At 42.5% G+C, this 20,376-nt stretch overlaps 1 protein-coding gene and 1 non-coding gene across 3 annotated transcripts; both read left to right on the forward strand.

The window, feature by feature from the left end:
- The first annotated feature begins 2,922 nt into the window (after positions 1-2,922).
- Positions 2,923-19,864, forward strand: sf3b3 (splicing factor 3b, subunit 3). 2 transcript variants are annotated; one of them, XM_028958218.1, is made up of 27 exons: positions 2,923-3,057; positions 3,619-3,745; positions 3,827-3,982; positions 4,081-4,251; positions 4,704-4,876; positions 5,480-5,621; positions 6,253-6,365; positions 6,687-6,824; positions 7,043-7,146; positions 7,429-7,594; positions 7,727-7,822; positions 8,510-8,582; positions 9,409-9,560; positions 9,774-9,929; positions 10,017-10,172; positions 10,668-10,811; positions 11,409-11,531; positions 11,616-11,770; positions 12,406-12,580; positions 14,244-14,449; positions 14,862-15,018; positions 15,280-15,405; positions 15,859-16,071; positions 17,365-17,463; positions 18,063-18,206; positions 18,571-18,675; positions 19,314-19,864. In XM_028958218.1, the coding sequence occupies exons 2-27, from the start codon at positions 3,676-3,678 to the stop codon at positions 19,452-19,454; spliced, it is 3,654 nt and encodes a 1,217-aa protein (XP_028814051.1). In that variant the 5' UTR covers positions 2,923-3,057; positions 3,619-3,675; the 3' UTR covers positions 19,455-19,864. The 2 variants fall into 2 exon arrangements, with proteins under 2 accessions (XP_028814051.1, XP_028814052.1); XM_028958219.1 differs by having other exon boundaries at positions 3,029-3,160.
- LOC114767550 (small nucleolar RNA SNORD111) lies at positions 6,441-6,523 on the forward strand. Its single transcript, XR_003742971.1, has one exon. It is a non-coding gene; the product is annotated as a small nucleolar RNA SNORD111 (small nucleolar RNA).
- Positions 19,865-20,376: the final 512 nt, after the last annotated feature.

The raw sequence follows: 20,376 nt of genomic DNA on the forward strand, positions 1-20,376 counted from the left end.
TTACAATATTAGTAGGCGAATAATCAGTGTCTTCGCCACTAATCTCAACGCGGTGTAATAATAACTGTATTACAATACAATTATAAAAATGTCTGCACACAGTGGGTAAGCAGCATAAACATTTCCTTTTGGAACGTGCTATAAAATATGTAAATATGTATTTTTAATTTAAAGACGCACCTGATAAGCACCACTAGAAGTCCGTGTTCGTACTTTGAATGTCAGCCCTGAAAAGTGATTTGGAATTAAAAAATAAGATGACAAGCATGAGATGTCTAGAATCTGTCTATGGATGTGAAGTAAGTCTTATAAAGTAATATTTTATCTAAGACCATGATAACAGCATTGTATTCAGTGTTTAATGCCGTAATTGAACCACGCCATTTCAACATGGACACTGACACTTGGCCCATCACAACCTGTGACTGGCAGCGATAATTTTTTTTATATATATATACGAGTTTAAATAGCAAGAATCCTGTCAACACTTTACCATAATGACTAACGCAAATATTTTAACATGCGTGTGGTAATGATAGTGGCTGGAATGACCATAAAACTGAGGAAGTGAGTGGTCAGACTAAAACCAAGAATGCTAGACATTTAAGTAGCCCTCAAACATGTATAAAATGCATGTTTTTAATGCATGTTTGGACAGTTCCCTGCTCCAAAATGGAGGATGTGGCGAGAACATCAATCAAGTCAAAAGGTGATGTATTCTAATACATTGACTCCTTGGTCTACTTCCTTCTAAAAGTGGGGGTCACAGGGTGGCTAGAGCACCAGTCTATTTAAATTATATTTAACACAATATAAAACAATCTTGTAGAAGAACACTTTTATAGATATTAATGGATTGCAATATTGTTTAAGGACAAAATTGCTTCATTCCTGGTCTAGGACAAATAGGCTTTAAAAAAAATCACTGATGGGGAAGACAGATTAACTGCGTGTTTTAGGAAACCAAATCATACATGAAACGAGAAGAAGTAAAAATTGTTGAAAAAGTGTAGAGTATTCTTATATTGCATTATGAAATCTATGTACAGTGTAGTGATTGTGATACACAGCAGCACAGCACACAGTGCACACAGTGAAATGTGTCCTCTGCATTTTACCCATCACCCTTAGTGAGCATTGGGCAGCCATGACAGGCGCCTCGGGAGCAGTGTGTGGGGACGGCGCTTTGCTCAGTGGCACTTTGGCGGATCAGGATTCGAACCGGCAACCTTCTGATTATGGGGCTGCTTTCTTAACTGGCCACCACTGCCCCATGTTCTTTACTTTACTTGGCAGACGCTTTTATCCAAAGGGACTTACAAGGCGAACACACCAGCAATTCTCATTCGGTTTCCATAGATTGTGAGTCAAAAAACTAAGAGCCCTGATAAGGCCTAACTTGTCAGGAATAGAACCTGCTAGGGAATTGTTAAGTGCTAGCCAATTTTTTTTGTGTGTGCGTGTGTTAGTGTTAGACTCGTTTGAAATCATTTTTAAACAAGTGAGTTTTCAAATTTTTCTTAAAGATGGTAGTAGTCTCGGCTAGTCGAATGGAGCAGGTCAAGTCGTTCCACCAGCCAGGGACAATAAAGGAGAGTAGAGTCGATCAGGGACCCCATGAAGAGGAGAGTCTCATTTTATTTGCAGATCTGAGAGGGCATGAAGGAGTGTAGTTAACTAATAGCGTGTTGATATAAGAGGGTGCACTTCCATTTACAGCCCTATAGAGACAAGCATCAAGGATTTAAACTCAATGCGAGCAGCTACCGGGAGACAGTGGAGAGAGGTGAGAAGAGGCGTGACATGGGTGTGTTTCAGCTGATTGAAAATCAGCGGACTGCCACATTTTGGACCCTCTGAAGGGGTTTGCAGAAGGTCCAGCCAGTCGAGTTTAGAGATGACCATTGACTGGATGAGGAGCTGTTGTGAAAGAAAAGGCCTAATCTTGCGAATGTTGTAGAGAGTGAACCTGCAGGATCTGGAGATCGCAGCAACATGAATGTTCAGACTCAGTTTGTCGTCAATCCAAACTCCAAGAAGTTTTGCTGAGGGGAGTTGTTGCCTGGAAAGATCAGAATAGGTTCAATTGGAGATGTTGCTCAGACATCCATGCCGATATGTTCGAGACAGGCCGAGATTTTTGTTGCAATAGTGGTATCTTCTGGTGGGAAAGACAAATGTATAGTGTATATTGAGAATAGAAGGGGGCCAAGGATACCAAGGATACCTGTGGGTACCTTAGAGAGGGCAGATGTCTCACCTCCTCCCCATGATACCTTGAAGGACCTGTCTTGAAGGTAAGAGGTGAACCAATGTAGTACAGTTCCTGTAATTCCTAAATCTGAGAGTGTGGTGAGAAGAATTTTGTGATTAACTGTGTCAAAGGCAGCAGATAGATCAAGTAAGACGAGGACAGATGAAGAAAGTTGAGCCAGGACTGTTCTTTCAAGAATTTTTGAAAGAAAAGGAAGGTTGGCGACTGGGCGGTAGCTGTCCAGTACAGATGGATTTAGTGTGTGGTTTTGAGCAGGGGAGCAATGACAGCCTGTTTGAAAGCAGTGGGAAATGTTCCTCTTGCGAGTGAAGAATTTAATACGTGTGTCAGAGCAGATGTTATGGTGGGTTGTGTGGAAGGACGGAGGCGAAAAATGAAGCACAGCAGGGCGCACTCGAGTCAAGGCACGTTGCCAAGCCCACCCCGTCCCCTAGGTGGCGAAAACGCGTGCTTGAAACCATCACCAACCAAACATCCAGCGTTTTTTTACGGCAACAAAATCTCATTTTCACAGTCCTAAATAAACATATTCAGAAGTAAATGTACAATTTACTATAACTTTACTTCTGATGTCACCAGAGAAGTCATTTGGCATTTTTATTCATTCATTTGTGACCCGGCAAAACGTCGGACGCCTAAGACGCCGACGCAGACGATCCGCCAGGACCCCGGCCGTTGTTCCTACGTATCGGAAGCGCGAAACGTCGCGGCGCACAGACATTTATGGTTCAAACACGTCCATCCGTCGAGTAGAAATCGTCGACATCCCGACTGCTGCGCCGGTAAAGCATCTACGTCCGTCTAAAGCACAGCCGCACGCACGACGGCGCGGTTAAATGGGCCGGTTGTGAGGTCGCGGCCGTGCTCGTTTTGGTGTAGTTGTTGGTGGGTAACTGCGCACAGGATGAATGGGAACTGCGGGTCGTGGGCTGCTAGCCGGCTAATTCACACGGTTCTCCTGGTTTTAGTTCCAGCAAGTGTTTCTCGCCGTTGCATTATAACGCGTTTAGCATTAATTTCTCCGCCCCATTTAATAAAATGTTCAATTATTTCATAGTTTTTTTTTTGCACGGTATAAACCTTGAACCCAAGTTGTAGCAAAGGTCTGAAGTTATTTAGGTAACATTGTATGCGGTACCTTTGTTCGTTAATTAACTGAATTTGAGCCTTTAAAGATGGTACAGTGTGTATATAAACGCACCACTTAAGTGCGAAGTTCTGACAGTAAAGATAGCCAGTAGTCAGAAGTGGGGTCACAGCCGCAAAACCAGATACATTTTTTTGGTGGGTGGGTATGGTTTGAGAGTATGGTGAGAGATAAATATGCCCTTCTGTTGTGTTAGGTGCCGGGTGTTGCTGGAGCCCTACTTTCTGTGGCTGACGTTTAAGCGATATACACCATGTTTCTGTACAACATAACGCTGCAGCGAGCCACCGGCATTACCCACGCCATCCATGGAAACTTCTCCGGTACGTAACGTTTGGTGCATTTTTTTCCATAATTGTTGGTCCTCTGCTAAACTGCAATGTTTTTGTGGTTCTTGTGTCTAGGAACCAAGCAGCAGGAAATTGTTGTGTCACGTGGAAAGATTCTGGAGCTGCTGCGTCCTGATGCCAACACAGGGAAGGTTCACACCCTGCTCACCATGGAGGTGTTTGGGATCGTCCGCTCCCTCATGGCCTTCAGACTGACTGGAGGAACTAAAGGTTTTTGCCACCTCGCCGTACTTCGCTTTTTGTCTGAATGTGGATTTCTTGTAATCGTGTGTGATTTTTCCAACTCTCCAATTCTCTCTGATCTCCAGATTACATAGTGGTGGGCAGTGATTCAGGTCGGATCGTAATTCTGGAGTATCACCCATCCAAGAACATGTTTGAGAAGGTGCACCAGGAGACGTTTGGCAAGAGTGGCTGCAGACGCATTGTGCCAGGACAGTTCCTTGCTGTGGATCCCAAAGGCAGAGCAGTCATGATTGGTAGGACTCCATACAATTGTGCCTCTTTGTATGTACGTCAGTCAGCTGATCCTTGAATCGTGAGGATTGTTCTGGAGACGTTCTTTTACGAGAGGTGACAGGGTTGGATTTAGGAATTTTATGGGCAATGCTGCAGACAGGAGTTTTCATGTGCCTTCTCTGACTTGTAGAATCTGGAGAGTCTAAAATGGGGTAGTTGTAGCCTAGTGGGTAACACACTCGCCTATGAACCAGAAGACTTCAGAGTCACAGGTTCAAACCCCGCTTACTACCATTGTGTCTCTGAGCAAGACACTTAACCCTAAGTTGCTTCAGGGGGACTAACCCTGTAACTACTGACTACTGTAAGTCGCTCTGTATCAGGGCGTCTGATAAATGCTGTAAATGTAAATGTCCCCCCCCGTACACACACAGACATGTCTGGTAATCATCCCTCGGTTACTGTCTCTCAGGTGCTATAGAAAAGCAGAAGCTGGTTTACATCCTGAACCGAGATGCTGCAGCTCGCCTCACCATCTCCTCCCCCTTGGAGGCTCACAAGGCCAACACACTGGTGTACCATGTGGTCGGGGTAGACGTGGGCTTTGAGAACCCCATGTTTGCATGTCTTGAAATGGACTATGAGGTGGGAAGCTTCCTGACTTGTTTTTTCCTTTCTTGAATTTGTCTTCATATTTTTAAGGGATATAACCCTTATTTCAAGTTATAATTTTCAACTTACTTTTAATGTTCTGTTGGTGTATGTGTGAATGTTCTAAGAATGCTGCAGATGTGATGAGTTTCTCATGTCTCTTCTCTGACTGAGTGTCTGAAGAAAGTTTAAAAATCTCTGATCTCAGCACTTAAACTGCACAAAGACGAACAACTCCTTTTAAAGTGGCTAAATTAGTTAATCGCATCCCCTAGTTGCCTTTTGCAAAGGGTGTTCAATATTAATAAAAAAGGGTCTCAAATATGAAATGAGACCAGGGGAATGCTGGGGAATGTTTGTTGATGTATGTTTTTGGATATTATTTTTTTCTTTTCGTACAAATTTACTATTAGAATATATTCATGCATGAGATATATACATACATACAAAATTATTTGCATAAATGCTTGTTAGTTTAAGACCCAGGGGTCTTTTCGTTCATAAGACCCAGGAGTCTTTTTTTCAACCAGGGTAGCTGATGGGGGAAACTTACCTTTTGTTCATTTTCTGAAAAGTGCATCTCTGCTTCTTTCTCAGGAAGCAGATAATGACCCCACTGGTGAAGCAGCAGCAAACACACAGCAGACCCTGACCTTCTATGAGCTTGATCTGGGTCTGAACCACGTGGTGCGCAAATACAGTGAGGCCCTGGAGGAACACGGCAACTTCCTCATCACTGGTACAGCACTTTTTAGGTTTTATTTCTTTATTAGGTCATATTTGTTATTGAAGCTATTCATATAGCTGTGGTCAGTGGTCAAGACCAGATTAAATTTCTTTTTTTAGTGATTTGGTTGAGCTGATCATTTAATTAGCTGCTCATCATGCTTGTGAAATTCACCAACTAATGGACATGGTAGACGGGCAGTTTTTGCAAATGGTCGCTTTCTATGTCTGGTTATTTTAATTGATATCGACTGTAAAGTAAGAATTTAAACAGGGAAATTGTTCTAATTTAAATCCACAAAGTAACAAGACTTTTTGAGTCAAAGGTAGCAAGTCAAGATCTAAATACGCTAAATGAAGCATTCAATAAAAATAGACATTTAATTGTAAAGTGTGTGTGTGGCTTTTTATATATATACACACACACATATACACACTCATTGATGTTTCTGTGAGTGTTAAAAATGGATGTTGTCTTAGGGTACTTCATGTGACTGCAAGTGATGAGATTTCATGTCTCTTCTCTGATAAAACAATGAAGAGATATTATTCTCTGATAACTGCTCACAGATGTGCACGCTCTGTGGCATCCTTTGTGTTTGTGTCAATTTTAAGTAATGCTATGGCCGTTTCTCTCCTGGCAGTGCCTGGAGGCTCGGATGGTCCTAGCGGAGTCCTAATCTGCTCTGAAAACTACATTACCTACAAGAATTTTGGGGACCAGCCAGACATTCGCTGTCCCATCCCACGCAGAAGGGTATGTCATCTGCTGACGTCCAGGTCCAATACTACTACTACACTGCATCATTACCAGTGCAAGTGGGGGCCAACATGCTGTAGAAGTGATGAGATTTTTCATGTCTCTTCTCTGACTTGTAAACCTTGGAGAGACTTTCTACTTCTCTGATCACAGCACTCATTTCCACGAAGATGTAGTCGTACAATAAGTGTAAAGCAAATGTCAGGAATTACTTGACTGTTTTGATTGATTACTATGATGGTCTTTAAAATGGATTGAATTTATATGATTAAGTCCTAACTGCAATTTTTTTTGTTTGTTTTTTTTGGCCTCATGCAGAACGACTTGGATGACCCAGAGAGGGGAATGATATTTGTCTGCTCAGCCACGCACAAAACCAAATCAATGTTCTTCTTCCTGGCTCAGACAGAACAAGGTGACATCTTTAAAGTCACCCTGGAGACTGATGAAGAGATGGTGCGTGAAAGTTTTTTTTTTTTTTTTCTTTTTTTTTCTTTTGCAGATCTATTCAACTAGAGTTTTAGTGCATATAATACAAGACTGTGGTATTCATCTGGCTGCAGGTGATAATATCGCTGTGTGTAATATCGCTGCAGAATTGATTTTAGAACCCAGTTCATACCAAAGGGGAAAACACTTGGATCGGCTGTACATTTTGTGTTTCTCTTTTCAAGGTTACGGAGATTAGAATGAAGTATTTTGACACAATTCCTGTGGCCACCGCTATGTGTGTTCTCAAGACTGGCTTCCTGTTTGTGTCTTCAGAGTTTGGAAACCAGTAAGTTGGGGCGGTTGGGAAACAGCATTGTGAGATTACCTTGATGAGGTTACTGTGGACCATTTCCATTTAGAAATATTGAGGCCCTTAAAAAAAAAAACAATGTAATGTTAATATTCTGGAATTTTTCTAATGTTAGTTACAATCACAACTTTTCAGTTTTACTAAAATTAGCTACATAGCAAACAACCTTGCATTCAGTGTAATTTTGTTGTCTGCTCTTGTTGTGATTTATGTACTAATCTAATCTGACCTCCCTCTCTGTGTGTTTGTGTGTGATAGTTACCTTTATCAGATAGCACACTTGGGTGATGATGATGAAGAGCCTGAGTTCTCTTCTGCCATGCCTTTAGAGGAAGGCGACACCTTCTTCTTCCAGCCTCGTCCTCTCAAGAACCTTGTTCTGGTGGATGAGCAGGAGAACTTGTCACCCATCATGTCCTGCCAGGTGTGTTAGTTGATCTATCCTGTATCCTTGAATTTTTTTTTTTTTTTTTCGTATTTGGCACATAATACACTTTATTATTTTTATCTAATTCCCTCTTTAAATTAATGTACAATTTTTGATGTTGTACTCCAGATTGCTGACTTGGCAAATGAGGACACCCCACAGTTGTATGCGGCTTGTGGCAGAGGCCCCAGATCTACCCTGCGAATTCTCAGACATGGGCTGGAGGTTTGTATTGTCACCCTTAACCACCAGAAACGAATGTTCACACCAAGCTCTCTTACTGGAAACTGCATGCATGCACCTGGTCAGATTTCAGACGTGCAATCTTCTGTGGAAACCCACAGATGGCACGCTCCAGTACTTTACTCTAACATTACTTCTCTTAACTTGATGAAATCATGCACTTTTTCTACTTTGTGGGAGTTCTTGAGTAGTTGGATCGTAATAGTGGGTAGAAATTTGTGTAATTTCCTAGAACCTGCATATTATTTTTTTTTCTATAAACATCTAAAGCTTGACCATGTTGTGAGCGCATACATGCAGTGTTCATTATGGTGCTGTTTTATTGTGAGTGGAAATAACATTTACACTTTTTACAAAGTGCAACTCCATGTGCGATTAGAAGAGAGACAAGCAAGCAAAAGCAGCAGCAGTTTGGCAATGTGTTCACTTTAATAGGTGCATTAGCCAGAGTAAATGAGCATAATTTGCTCAGGGAGAAGCACTCATCATAAATGTAAGCTTTAAGATTAATATGGACTATTTCTTGATTGGTTTAGATTTGAGTCTTTTTCTTGTGTAATACAGGGTTGCTCAGAGCATATGTTTAAATGTTTTAAAAATATTCCGAAAAATTTCTCCATATTGTTTTTTACATATCTAATGTTTTAAATGCTATCTGTCCTTCCACAGGTCTCCGAGATGGCCGTATCAGAGCTGCCCGGTAACCCCAACGCTGTGTGGACGGTGCGAAGGCATATTGAAGGTAATTGCTCATCGGTGATACCCATTGGTGTTTAAAGACTGTCGTGTTTGTTTCCTGGCAGCTAAGCTCTGGCCAGTTCACTAAATTAGCAGCCAGCTTAAATTGAAATAATGATGATCAGGGGCCAAGTCAAATTAACAGTGTGTGAGATCCAAGAATGTCGGCAAGATCTTCATTCTTCAAAGTGCCCAGATGGACTGATTAATACATGTGATTTAAATTCATTGTTCCTTTTTAGTCACTGGTAGTGGCAACTTGGTTAATTTGTTATTTGTTGTTTAATTACAATAACAGAATAATGACTATTTAGAAGTATCCAGTGGTCCACCAGTCCTCATGGTAAAGTGGTGTGTATTCCTAAGCTCTGATAAGCATGAGGAATAGTCAAGTTTACTTTGCATATCTGAGGCATGCCTGAAATGCCGGCAGTGCGATGAATAGCGGCCAGTGTTGCAGGAGCCAGGATATTCCTTGAAACCATGTGACTTCAGTGAAAGGCACCTGGTTTCCCGGATTAGAGAGTGAACAGGAACGGCGCTCAGGTCTGATGTTTTACACACTGTGACAGCCTCTTTTTGAGTAACTGATGGAAAATGAAAGAGAAACTCCAAATATTCAGGAACCACATTCCCCCACTAAGCATTACTAATGGGTCAGAGACTTCACGTTTGACTCACATTTGTGCTGAGAGGCATCCACCTTGCTGTGATGTTTGTGGGATCCATCACAATCACACTTTGCATAGGGATAGCCAAGTCAGCCTGCTGGATGAATGATGGTTTAGTTTTATTCTTAATGTGTCAACCTGTCACCCTTTCCATCGCAGATGAGTTTGACGCTTACATTATCGTGTCTTTCGTCAACGCCACTCTGGTACTCTCTATTGGGGAGACTGTGGAGGAAGTTACAGACTCTGGTTTCCTGGGCACAACACCCACACTGTCCTGTTCGCTTCTTGGGGATGACGCCCTAGTTCAGGTACAACTTGCATCCATTCTTTTCCACTAACTGTTTCTAACAAAGCCTGTCTTACACCAATTAATCACTTCAACCAGTTAGTTGGATCGAAACATAAATTCATTGCACACAAAGTCATTCAGAAGATATTAATAGCAGCACGTTTAATAGGATGTCATGCTAAAATTGCATTCAGTGTAATTTCTGTCCCAAATGTTCCTGATTGGATGCTAGGTCTATCCTGATGGAATCCGTCACATACGCGCAGACAAGCGTGTGAACGAGTGGAAGACCCCGGGAAAGAAGACAATCGTGCGCTGCGCGGTCAACCAGAGACAGGTGGTCATTGCATTGACTGGAGGAGAGCTGGTCTACTTTGAGATGGACCCTGTGAGTTGTGATTTGCGATTGCATCATTTTTGCACAAGATTCATATACACATTCCACTTAATATTCATTTTCTTCTTCTTTTCACAGTCAGGTCAACTGAACGAGTACACAGAGAGGAAGGAGATGTCTGCTGACGTTGTGTGCATGAGTCTTGCTAACGTCCCTCCAGGAGAGCAGCGGTCCCGTTTCCTGGCAGTGGGACTGGCGGACAACACTGTCCGCATAATCTCTCTGGACCCTTCTGTACGAACCCCTTCCTTGATATTCCGTCTCTGTGTGGTTCCGTCCATGTTCAGCTCGTCACCGGCTCTTACTGCCTCGAGATTAGATAAGAGCTCTGAGGAAGTGCAGTTGTGCCAGCTGTGGTTTCACTGTTTCTGATCTGTCTTTATGCAGGTTAATGTTTGAGATTGACAGTGCAGATGAGACACGGGTGATTTTGGCATTAAAGCAATATCTCACAATAAGTTTTACAAATAAGGATTCTTGTTGGAAACAATTCAAGGTAGTTCCACTTCTGGAATTTTGATTCCAGAAGTGATTTGGTGCCTTTGGAATGTTTACATTTTTTTTTTTTTCCTGTCCCCAGACAATATGAAAGATTAGTTGTATAATGTGTTTGTCTAAACCCCAAAAAATATAATGTGGTAATACAGTGTCTTGCTCAGTAAGGATATAAGTGTAAAAAAATAATGACCCTGTTATGACCCTCGTAACCCTGTTTTTTCCCCTCTGTAGGACTGTCTGCAGCCTTTGAGCATGCAGGCTCTGCCTGCGCAGCCAGAGTCTCTGTGTATTGTGGAAATGGGGGGTGTGGAGAAGCAGGATGAACTGGGGGAGAAGAGCACCATCGGCTTCCTATACCTCAACATCGGTCTGCAGGTGAACCTCGCTCCATTTTGCGATACTAGAAATGCTATCGTTCATCTACTCTTCCAGAATTCCTGAAGGCTATGGACCAGGATTCATTTACTGTAGATAAGAAATAAATAAATCTCAACGTGTGTAGCCACCAATTTGCATCCTGCTGACTTAGCAGCGTACCTTTTTGGCAAAGAATCTACTTGTCCTGGGAAACAGGAAAATGAAAAGCTTGACAGACCTTTTAATTCTGGCCAATTTGGCACTTGACAGGCCGAATATAAAGTTTTACAGCAGTTAGTGGCTCACCCTTAAAAGTCACCTTTACTTTCCATCAGCGCGTTGCCCCGTTTTTCTCTTTTCTTTATGTTTGTGAGTAGTTAAACGCCTGTGACTGATCTGCAGCTATTTGCTGCTGAAAATTTATGGGCTTTGCACTGAGGTTCTGGAATGTTTATAGTCTGTCTACCCCCATATGCAGTAAACCTTTGCTTAGCAGCTTTGTGTACATGTGTCGGTGTTGTGCTTAAAAACTTGACTAAGCATATTTTAACAATTTTCCTGATCACTCTGTCATCGCTCTCACGCTCTGTCTGTATTACCTGCTCCTCGTTTCAGAATGGTGTATTGCTGCGTACTGTGTTGGACCCTGTAACAGGCGACCTGTCTGACACTCGCACTCGCTACCTGGGGTCACGACCTGTGAAGCTCTTCCGTGTCAGAATGCAGGGACAGGAGGCCGTAAGTGAAACCGCACTTCTGTCACTTGTCTCGTATTTGTATAAGAAGTCATTTGTGTGACAGGCTGACCTTTCACCCCAACAGGTTTTGGCCATGTCCAGTCGATCGTGGCTCAGCTACTCCTATCAGTCGCGTTTCCACCTCACTCCGTTGTCCTATGAGACGTTAGAGTATGCCTCCGGATTCGCATCAGAGCAGTGTCCAGAAGGCATAGTGGCCATTTCCACAAACACACTGAGGTAAAAAAAAAACATATACACGCACACACTGTAAAACCTGCCTCCACATCGGTGACATTATGGCTGTGGTATGCAGTGGTGTAGTAAAAACGCAGATGGCTCAATTGTTTTGTTTTTCCTCTCAGCATCACCACTAGAGGTGTCAATCATGATGCCATATTAATATCACAATGCTTTTTATATTATGGGATTTGATAAATTGTATTAGTATTTATTCAAGTAGTGCACCTATTTGTTAACCACATTTCACAGTAGCGAGGTGGTAGCTTGCTATTATTGGCATGAAGATGAAATTTAAAGCTTCACTTGCTGGGCGGATTTCACACATTATTTAATTTCCTGTGACCGCGCAGATGTTCAAAGTAAATGGGGTTGCGATTTGTCTTGGTGGAGAAATTGACTCATCAGCATGATCATTACTGAGGCAACGTGCTGCCTGTTTTCCATTCAAAAGTTGATGCATTTTCATGCAATTGGTGAGATTTTGAAGGAGAACCATGTTATGTGTAGGTTGCACATTGTTGCCCACAAAGCGAAGACCTGACTTTGGTTCTCTGTTTTAGTGTGGTTAAGCAGCTTGCTTAGTACTGGTTATGCCAAAAAAACATTTCATGCCTTAATCTGTCTTGCTTTAGGATTCTGGCTTTGGAGAAGCTGGGCGCTGTCTTCAATCAGGTGGCATTCCCCCTCCAGTACACGCCCCGCAAATTCGTCATCCACCCAGAGACTAACAACCTGATTCTGATAGAGACAGACCACAACGCCTACACAGAAGCCACAAAGGCTCAGCGCAAGCAGCAGATGGCTGAGGTAAGACCCGATGAGTCTGGGGAGAACCTCCCGCGATCAGATGAAATGTTGATCATCCCCGTCAGGCATGGTTAGTCATTTGCTCACTCGTTTACTCAGTCTCACATGGCACATTTCTGTAGCCTGCCGTATGTAATCTAACATGTGATCAAAGTATGGCCAACCCAGGTCCTCCACTAATTTCACTTAACATGTGCGGACTGCGTCCATGTTAATGCCTTGCCTGGCAAAAGTATTTATTCAAAATATGGCAATGTGGCATGTTTTGGTGCCTCACAACCTATAATTACACTTGATTGGTTGAGAGTTTGCATCATTTAGTTTACAGAACATGCCTATAACTTTGAAGATTTTTTTTTTTTTTTGGAAACAAATAAATAGTGAAAAATAATTGTTCATTGGTTGGATTGTTTATTGTATTTTTTACCTAGTGAACAGCAACCCTCAAGTCTGACCACAGATTGAGGTCTGGATGTTCACCTGCCCATTCCCACACATTTATATTTTTTCCACTTTAAAACCAAGAAGTGTTGCTTTAGCAGTATACATTGGGTCTGCTGGAAGGTGAACCTTCCCAGTCCCAGTCTCGAATCACAGATGGATTAACAAGACTATCCCTGTATTTAGCACCATCCATTCTTCCCTCGACTTGTACAGGTTTCCCAGTTCCTGCTGCTGGAAAAAAACCCACAGCATGATGCTGCCACCACCATTTCACTGTGCCGATGAGATGTGTTTGGTTTGCAACAGATGTAGAATTTTTCCTTTTGTTGCCGAAGTTAGGCTCATCTGACCAGAGCACCATTCTCCATACGTTTGGGGAGTCTGCCACATGACTTTCAAGATGTGACCTTTTTTTTTTTTTTTTTTTTTTTTTTCTGGTCAGTCTTCCATAAAGTCCAGCTGTACGGCTCATTGTGGACATACACCAGTGTCCTCTGTGGAACTCTGTAGCACCTTCACAGTCACCTTTTGGCATCTGTGCTTCCCCTCTGATTAATGCCCTCGTTTCCCAGTTTTGGCGTGCAGCCTTGGCTGGTTTGTTGTGGCGCCATGTTCTTTCGATATGAAGATGATTGATTTTATGCCGCGCCCAGGGATTATCAAAGATTTGGATATTTCTTTGTAACCCAGCCCTGACTTGTACTTCTAAACAACTTTGTCCCTGCCCTATTTGGAGAGCTCCTTGGTTTTCATGGTGTTTCAGCCCATTTGGCTTAAAAGGTGTGTTGATACTAACAGTACATGTGACACTTAATTTCACAAATTATGGGACTTTTAAAGGTAATTGGTTGCGCCAGTACTTTTTGTGGGCTTCAGAGCAAAGGTGCTGAATAAGAAGAATGTGCCACTTTTCAGGTTTTTTTTTTTTTTTTTTTTTTTTTCCCCTCAGTAGTTCACTTATCTAACGTAGTAAAAATATGATTGAAAAACATTTCAAATACAGGCTAAAATGTAAGAAAATAGGTAAAAAGGCCAAGTGGGGTGAATACTACTTCTACAAGGCATTGTAAATGTTTAAATCAGTAAAAGTCTACCCATTAATATAATCTGGGATTATCCTGTTTTTAGATGCTTGTTTTCTGTTTCCAGAGTTATTATTATTATTATTAGAGCGTAAATCTGTGATTTTAATATTTTCTTTTCCCTCTTTGTCCTATAGGAGATGGTGGAGGCTGCTGGGGAGGACGAGAGAGAGCTGGCCGCAGAGATGGCTGCCGCCTTTCTCAACGAGAACCTTCCGGAATCCATATTTGGATCTCCCAAGGCTGGGTCTGGACAGTGGGCCTCACTGGTGCGTCTAGTGAACCCCATCCAGGGCACCACCCTGGACTTGGTGCAGCTCGAGCAGAACGAGGCTGCCTTCAGGTAAGTGTCAGAAAGGTTCAATATATATTTTTTTTTATCAGGACCTGTGGCATGTAGATCGTAATAAATAGATAAAAATAAATACTTACAAATTGAGAAATAGTCCCTGAATGGACTATTGCTGTGTCTGTAGTTAGGTGTATGCAAATATATTTTTCATTAATAAAAAAAGACATTTAACTTAACCTTTATTTGCTCTGCTCTTCTCTCTCTCTCTCTCTCTCTCTCTCTCTCTCTCTCTCTCTCTCTCTCTCTCTCTCTTCTCTCTCTCTCTCTCTCTCTCTCTCCTCTCTCTCTCTCTCTCTCTCTCTCCTCTCTCTCTCTCTCTCTCTCTCTCTCTCTCTCTCTCTCTCTCTCTCTCTCTCTCTCTCTCTCTCTCTCTCTCCCCCCCCCCCCCCCCCCCCCCCCCTAGTGTGGCTGTGTGCCGCTTTATCAACGGAGGGGATGAGTGGTATGTACTCGTGGGCGTGGCCCGGGATCTTATCCTAAATCCTCGCTCTGTGGGTGGCGGCTACATCTACACCTATCGGTTGGTCGGGGGCGGCGAGAAGTTGGAATTTTTACACAAAGTGAGTGAGCGGGATTGAGCTTCATGCTTTTGCTCCAGATTGGAGTTAGGAAATCCCCCTGAAACTGTTTCACTTGTTTTATTGTGCAGCTGCGTTAATTACATTTCAGTTTTTCCACTTGAAACCAGTGTTTGCAAAAACTCCTTTATCAGATGTTTACGCCTTGACCACTTCCGTGCAACTTTCCCCTATTTCTTACTGAATTCTTCATGCTAAAAATATTGCACATTTGTTTAAACGGTCTGTCTGGTTAATTGACAGACCCCGGTGGAGGACGCCCCGTTGGCCATTGCGCCGTTCCAGGGCAGGGTGATGGTGGGTGTGGGCAAGCTGCTGCGCATCTACGACCTGGGCAAAAAGAAGTTGCTACGCAAGTGTGAAAACAAGGTGAGACCCCACCTCCTCCATCCATTTGGGAGAAAACCCTCGCCAGGGCCCTGCAACGTCTTTACCAATTTAGCGTTTATCTGCGTTTTCTTGTCTGGGTCAACTTTAAAAATGCATTTAAATGGACACAATGCTTATAGTTGAGTGGTACAGTGGTGTGTTTAGTTGGTTCTGCATATTATTTATGTGTTAGTTTATTAAAGCGGCAAGGAAGTTGTGGCTCTTGTTTCTAAACGTGCATAAACATGATCTATACAACATCTTTGGAAAATATAGACTGGCTGACACCATGACTGTAAAAGCAGGGTATCTATACCGATAGTCACCATGGAGACTGTTGTGTTTGGAAGGATGTCACCCACACTTTCCCACCAGTTCCTGCACATGCTCTTGAGTCACTGTCCAGCTGTTTTGTCCTGTAACCTTTTTTTATTTATTTATTTATTTTTGCAGCATGTGCCCAACCTTGTAACCAGCATCCACGTAATCGGGCAACGCGTCGTCGTGTCGGACGTCCAGGAGAGCCTGTTCTGGGTTCGGTACAAGCGCAATGAGAACCAGCTCATTATTTTTGCAGATGACACACACCCCCGCTGGCTGACCACCGCCTGCCTGCTGGACTATGACACCATGGCATCTGCAGATAAATTTGGCAACATCAGCATTGTAAGTGCAAGCGTCCCCTGCTGTAAGCAAGTGTGTTATGTGGTTGTGTGTGTGTGTGTGTGTGTGTGTGTGTGTGTTTGCGTGCGCACATGTTACATCTGACCCTTGTCACTGGTGTTGGTGAGTCACCGGGGTTGTGTAGGTGGAGCTGGTTAACGGTTTTTGGGTGGCAGCCATCAGAAGGTTGGAGGCTCTTCGGCTGACCCAAATGGCTGAGATGCAGGTCACCGGTGTCAAAGCCTTTTCCTAGACAGCCGCCGTCTGTCACACAATTATTCAGTGTTTTATTTTTTTTTTTTGGTATATTGTTGAAACATTATCTATTATATCTATTATATTAATTAAAGTGACAAACCTCATTTGCTTTCAACAACTGTCATTTCTGTCATTTTTGTGTTGTAGGGTTTAATTACATTTCCCCCGCAGTATTTCCCCATGTTAGGGGTTTATCGAGTGGATTAACCATTAAAAATATTAATTGCATGAATAAGTTATATTAATCAGGTTTTGCTGCTGTGAGCTGAATCTTGATTTAACACGTACTTACACGCTTCATACCCACAAACTGAAATTCAACCATAGATTAAAAAAAAAAAATGTGTGTGTGTGTGTGTGTGTGTGTGTGTGTATATATATATATATATATGAGTTTTCATTGTAAACACAAAGCTTTTTAAACCCAGCTGTTATTTCATCCCGCTTTCTAGAACCACATACTCAACATTCTGGAATAAAGTGGAAATAGGCAGTTTTGTTTGCTCAGAATTCTAATGATTTTTATGTGATTTTATTCATATATATTCTCTGTTCATTGAACAGATAGTTCAAACCTCATATGCTCATTTTCTCATGCTGCTGGCACCTTATATTTCATGCTTCTGTAATTCTTCTGAGATTCTTCTTGCTAATTCACAAAACGGCCTTTCCATTTTTTTTTCATGGTCCATCTATTTATAGACATTTGGATATTTCTATGTAACCCACAGGTTTTGATTTATTGATCTATTTATTTTTGCAGCGAAAAGCAGATTCACTTACCTGGTGGTGAAAAGTCAGCTTGTTTATATGTTTATCACCTACATTTGTGCTTTAGCCGTAAGCAGATTTTGTGGTTGCTTTTGCATATTTTGATTCTGAAGATCAGATAAGGGTTTTGTGTGACACTTTTCTCCTGCTCCCGCGTGGACCATGGCAACTACTGAGAGGATGGTTTTTATAAAACTTTGGAGCCATGACTAAACATAGAATTATTACAATTGAATTAAAGTTTAGATTTTGATTCCTTCATTTAAGGTTCGTCTGCCCCCGAACACCAGTGATGATGTGGATGAAGACCCCACAGGAAACAAAGCCTTGTGGGACAGGGGTTTACTGAACGGCGCTTCACAGAAGGTAGGAATTTCCAACTAAACATGCCAGCTAGTCTAATTAAAATGAGTTTGACCCTTGACCCATTAAGCCCGCCTGCCTGTTTCCCCGAGTTTCCCATGACAGACTGGGCTTTCGGGATGGGTGTTTGCGTCTGGATTGGTGTTGTGGTTAGCCACACACTCTGGTCCTGTCCTCTGAAGCACTGGCCCACTCCCGGAGTGGTTGTCCGTCGCCAGGGCGGCAGCTCTGCTGCAGCCGTGATTATTACAGAGTTTGGCCACGTGGAAATTTTTAGGTAGTCACGAGGGAATTTCCCTCCTCTCCTGACTGAGTTTGCCGCTGCGGACTGTAGGTTATGCAGAATGCATGTGTGACCGAAACCCGGGATGAGTGGAGAGTATGCTGTTGGTGGTTTTTGGGGTGTTTTGTGCGAAACTGATTTTCAACATCTGTCTCCTTCTTACTGGTTTGAAAATTTCCCTCCCTTTGTCTTTGTCTATTTCCATCTCTGTCTGTCTCTTTCTTTCTTTTTTTTTTTTTTTTTCCCCTCCCCTTCCCCCCCTCTCTTGGCTTTCTCTCTGCTACTTTTTCACTGTCGCGCTCCCTGTAATTCTTCCCAGGCGGAGGTGATCATGAACTACCACATCGGTGAGACGGTGCTGTCTCTGCAGAAAACCACGCTGATTCCTGGAGGCTCGGAGTCTCTGGTTTACACCACGCTGTCAGGGGGCATTGGCATCCTGGTGCCCTTCACTTCTCATGAGGTGATTTGGATGTGATTTCATCCCTGTTTCTGCTCATCTGTCCATGCATATGCCTAGTGCCATCCTACTAGGCTTCCAGTGGAAGGACTTAGTTTTTTTTTTTTTTTGGTGATGTCACAATCGCAGCCACAAATGCATATTCAGCAAACACCCTTGGATTTTGTGCTGCCTTGCGGTTTTGCCCTATCACCACAGCCTTTTTACAAAATTGACCAATACACATTCTCTCCTGGGTTTACAGCAGTGCAATCAAAGGAAATAATCACAAATACGTTATTATGAATATAGTTCAATATATTAATTTGCATGAATATGTTGACATGCATGACATATATAAATCTGTGATTTCTCCTGTTCCTATCAGGACCACGACTTCTTCCAGCACTTAGAGATGCACATGCGATCTGAGTTCCCCCCTCTCTGTGGCAGAGACCACCTGAGTTTCCGTTCCTACTACTTTCCTGTGAAGGTGAGTTACCCTACTTTTTTTTTTTTCCCTTATACCCTACCCTACGTGTGTGTGTGTGTGTGTGCGCGCGTGCTTCATATACATGTACTTTCCTAAAAAGGCGCAGCACGCCCGGTGTCTCAGACTCACACCTTTATTTGCACAGTGCTGGGAGTTCCATCCACTAGTTATGCTGCATGCATCTCACTCTTTTATTGTTGCGGCAAGGTCTGCAGCACCTTTTAAGTAAATAAACTCAACCAAAGAGTTTGTGACCCTTTTTCTCAATTATCATTTAATACTGGACACAAAAGTCCACTTATTTAGTTAATTTGGCTTCTGTTACATGGTGAAGCATGAAACAGTTTATTTATCGAAGGGTTTCTGTGCCAAATGGCATGTTTGCAGCATTTGCTCAGTGCTGGAGTTCAGCTTTCCATGCAGTGTTTGGGGTAATGATTGACTGACTGAATTCTGGGTTACCACGTACTCTACAATAGTTCCGCTGTTCATTTATCGAGCATTGATGTCATCAGGGGTTTTCGCTTCTTTTTCCCCCTCACGGCTTTGTGTACCACCTTGGCTTCTATTAAATGTGTCTACTTCAATAAATCACATTTCAGTAATTCATTATTATTATTATTATTATTTTTGTACAGAATGTGATAGACGGAGACCTGTGTGAGCAGTTCAACTCCATGGACCCCCACAAACAGAAGAGCGTGGCCGAGGAGCTTGACCGCACGCCACCAGAGGTGTCGAAGAAACTGGAGGACATTCGCACGCGTTACGCTTTCTAAAACGCTTCTGAGTTGATCGCGCGTCTTTTCGCCGGGCCAGCGTCCATCGCTTGCTGCAGTGGAAGATTACGAGTTACCCTGGTGTTTCGGACAGAAACCGGTGCCTGAGTCAACAGGAAGCCGTCTCCTCATAGTCAGAGCAGGCTGGCAAGTTACACCGCTGGCTTCCCGTTGCTGATCTCTTGTAAGATGCCAGCAGAACAGGTCGGAAGATCACACCGCAACCCTCGTTTTGTCCAAGCTTTTGTAAAATAATCTGAGGTTTTAGTTTTTTTTTTTTGTTGTTTTTTTTGTATGGTTAAATGGTTTTTCTCCTAATCGCTGCACAGACCTTGCCAGTCTTTAGACAATAATTATCTTGTTATAAAATCAGCATAAAACTGTTTTTGTAAATAAAGTTTTTATATGTATCGGTGTACTATTTTTGGGTTTCGTTGAGTGACTTGACTGGTCAACTGTGTGTGTTCTGCATGACTACTTGGACAAAGTGTTATTCAAAAGAATTTAAGCTGCGGTCCAGTTTGGCTTGATCTAGGTAGTCAGCGACTGATAAATGACTCGGTCACAAGTGTAAATCAAACAAAAGGTGAGAACCATGTTTTCTTTATGTATATGTAATGCCTGATTTGAGGAGAGCATGTTTACCTTTTTACTAGGAAAGAATGATCCTGCACTATTGGACTGATGTTTATGGGTTGAGCAAGGCCTTACTATGTTCTAAATGTCCACTTTTTTTTTTTTTTTTTGAGAAATTCTTTTGAAATGTTTCTCAGAAGTCAAACCCCAGACAAACAGGATAATCTGATGTGTCTTTGCTGATGAGTAAGATTTTTTTTGTACAGTAAATAGGGGGGTTGCTTTATTTTGAGGTGGGCTTGTTTGTACCATGCTGGTGTAAGTGGTCTCGTGCTGACGTTTAGAG

The sequence above is a fragment of the Denticeps clupeoides genome, chromosome 17 (genome assembly GCF_900700375.1).
Source record: "Denticeps clupeoides chromosome 17, fDenClu1.1, whole genome shotgun sequence".
Taxonomy (NCBI): domain Eukaryota; kingdom Metazoa; phylum Chordata; class Actinopteri; order Clupeiformes; family Denticipitidae; genus Denticeps; species Denticeps clupeoides.

What these genes read in the sequence shown, in the direction of transcription:
- sf3b3 (XM_028958218.1), top strand. Translation starts at nt 3,676, where the DNA reads ATGTTTCTGTACAACATAACGCTGCAGCGAGCCACCGGCATTACCCAC. An exon ending in GGTGCGAAGGCATATTGAAG is followed by an intron (nt 8,583 to 9,408) that starts GTAATTGCTCAT and finishes TTTCCATCGCAG; the next exon opens with ATGAGTTTGACGCTTACATT. An exon ending in ATTTCCACAAACACACTGAG is followed by an intron (nt 11,771 to 12,405) that starts GTAAAAAAAAAA and finishes GTCTTGCTTTAG; the next exon opens with GATTCTGGCTTTGGAGAAGC.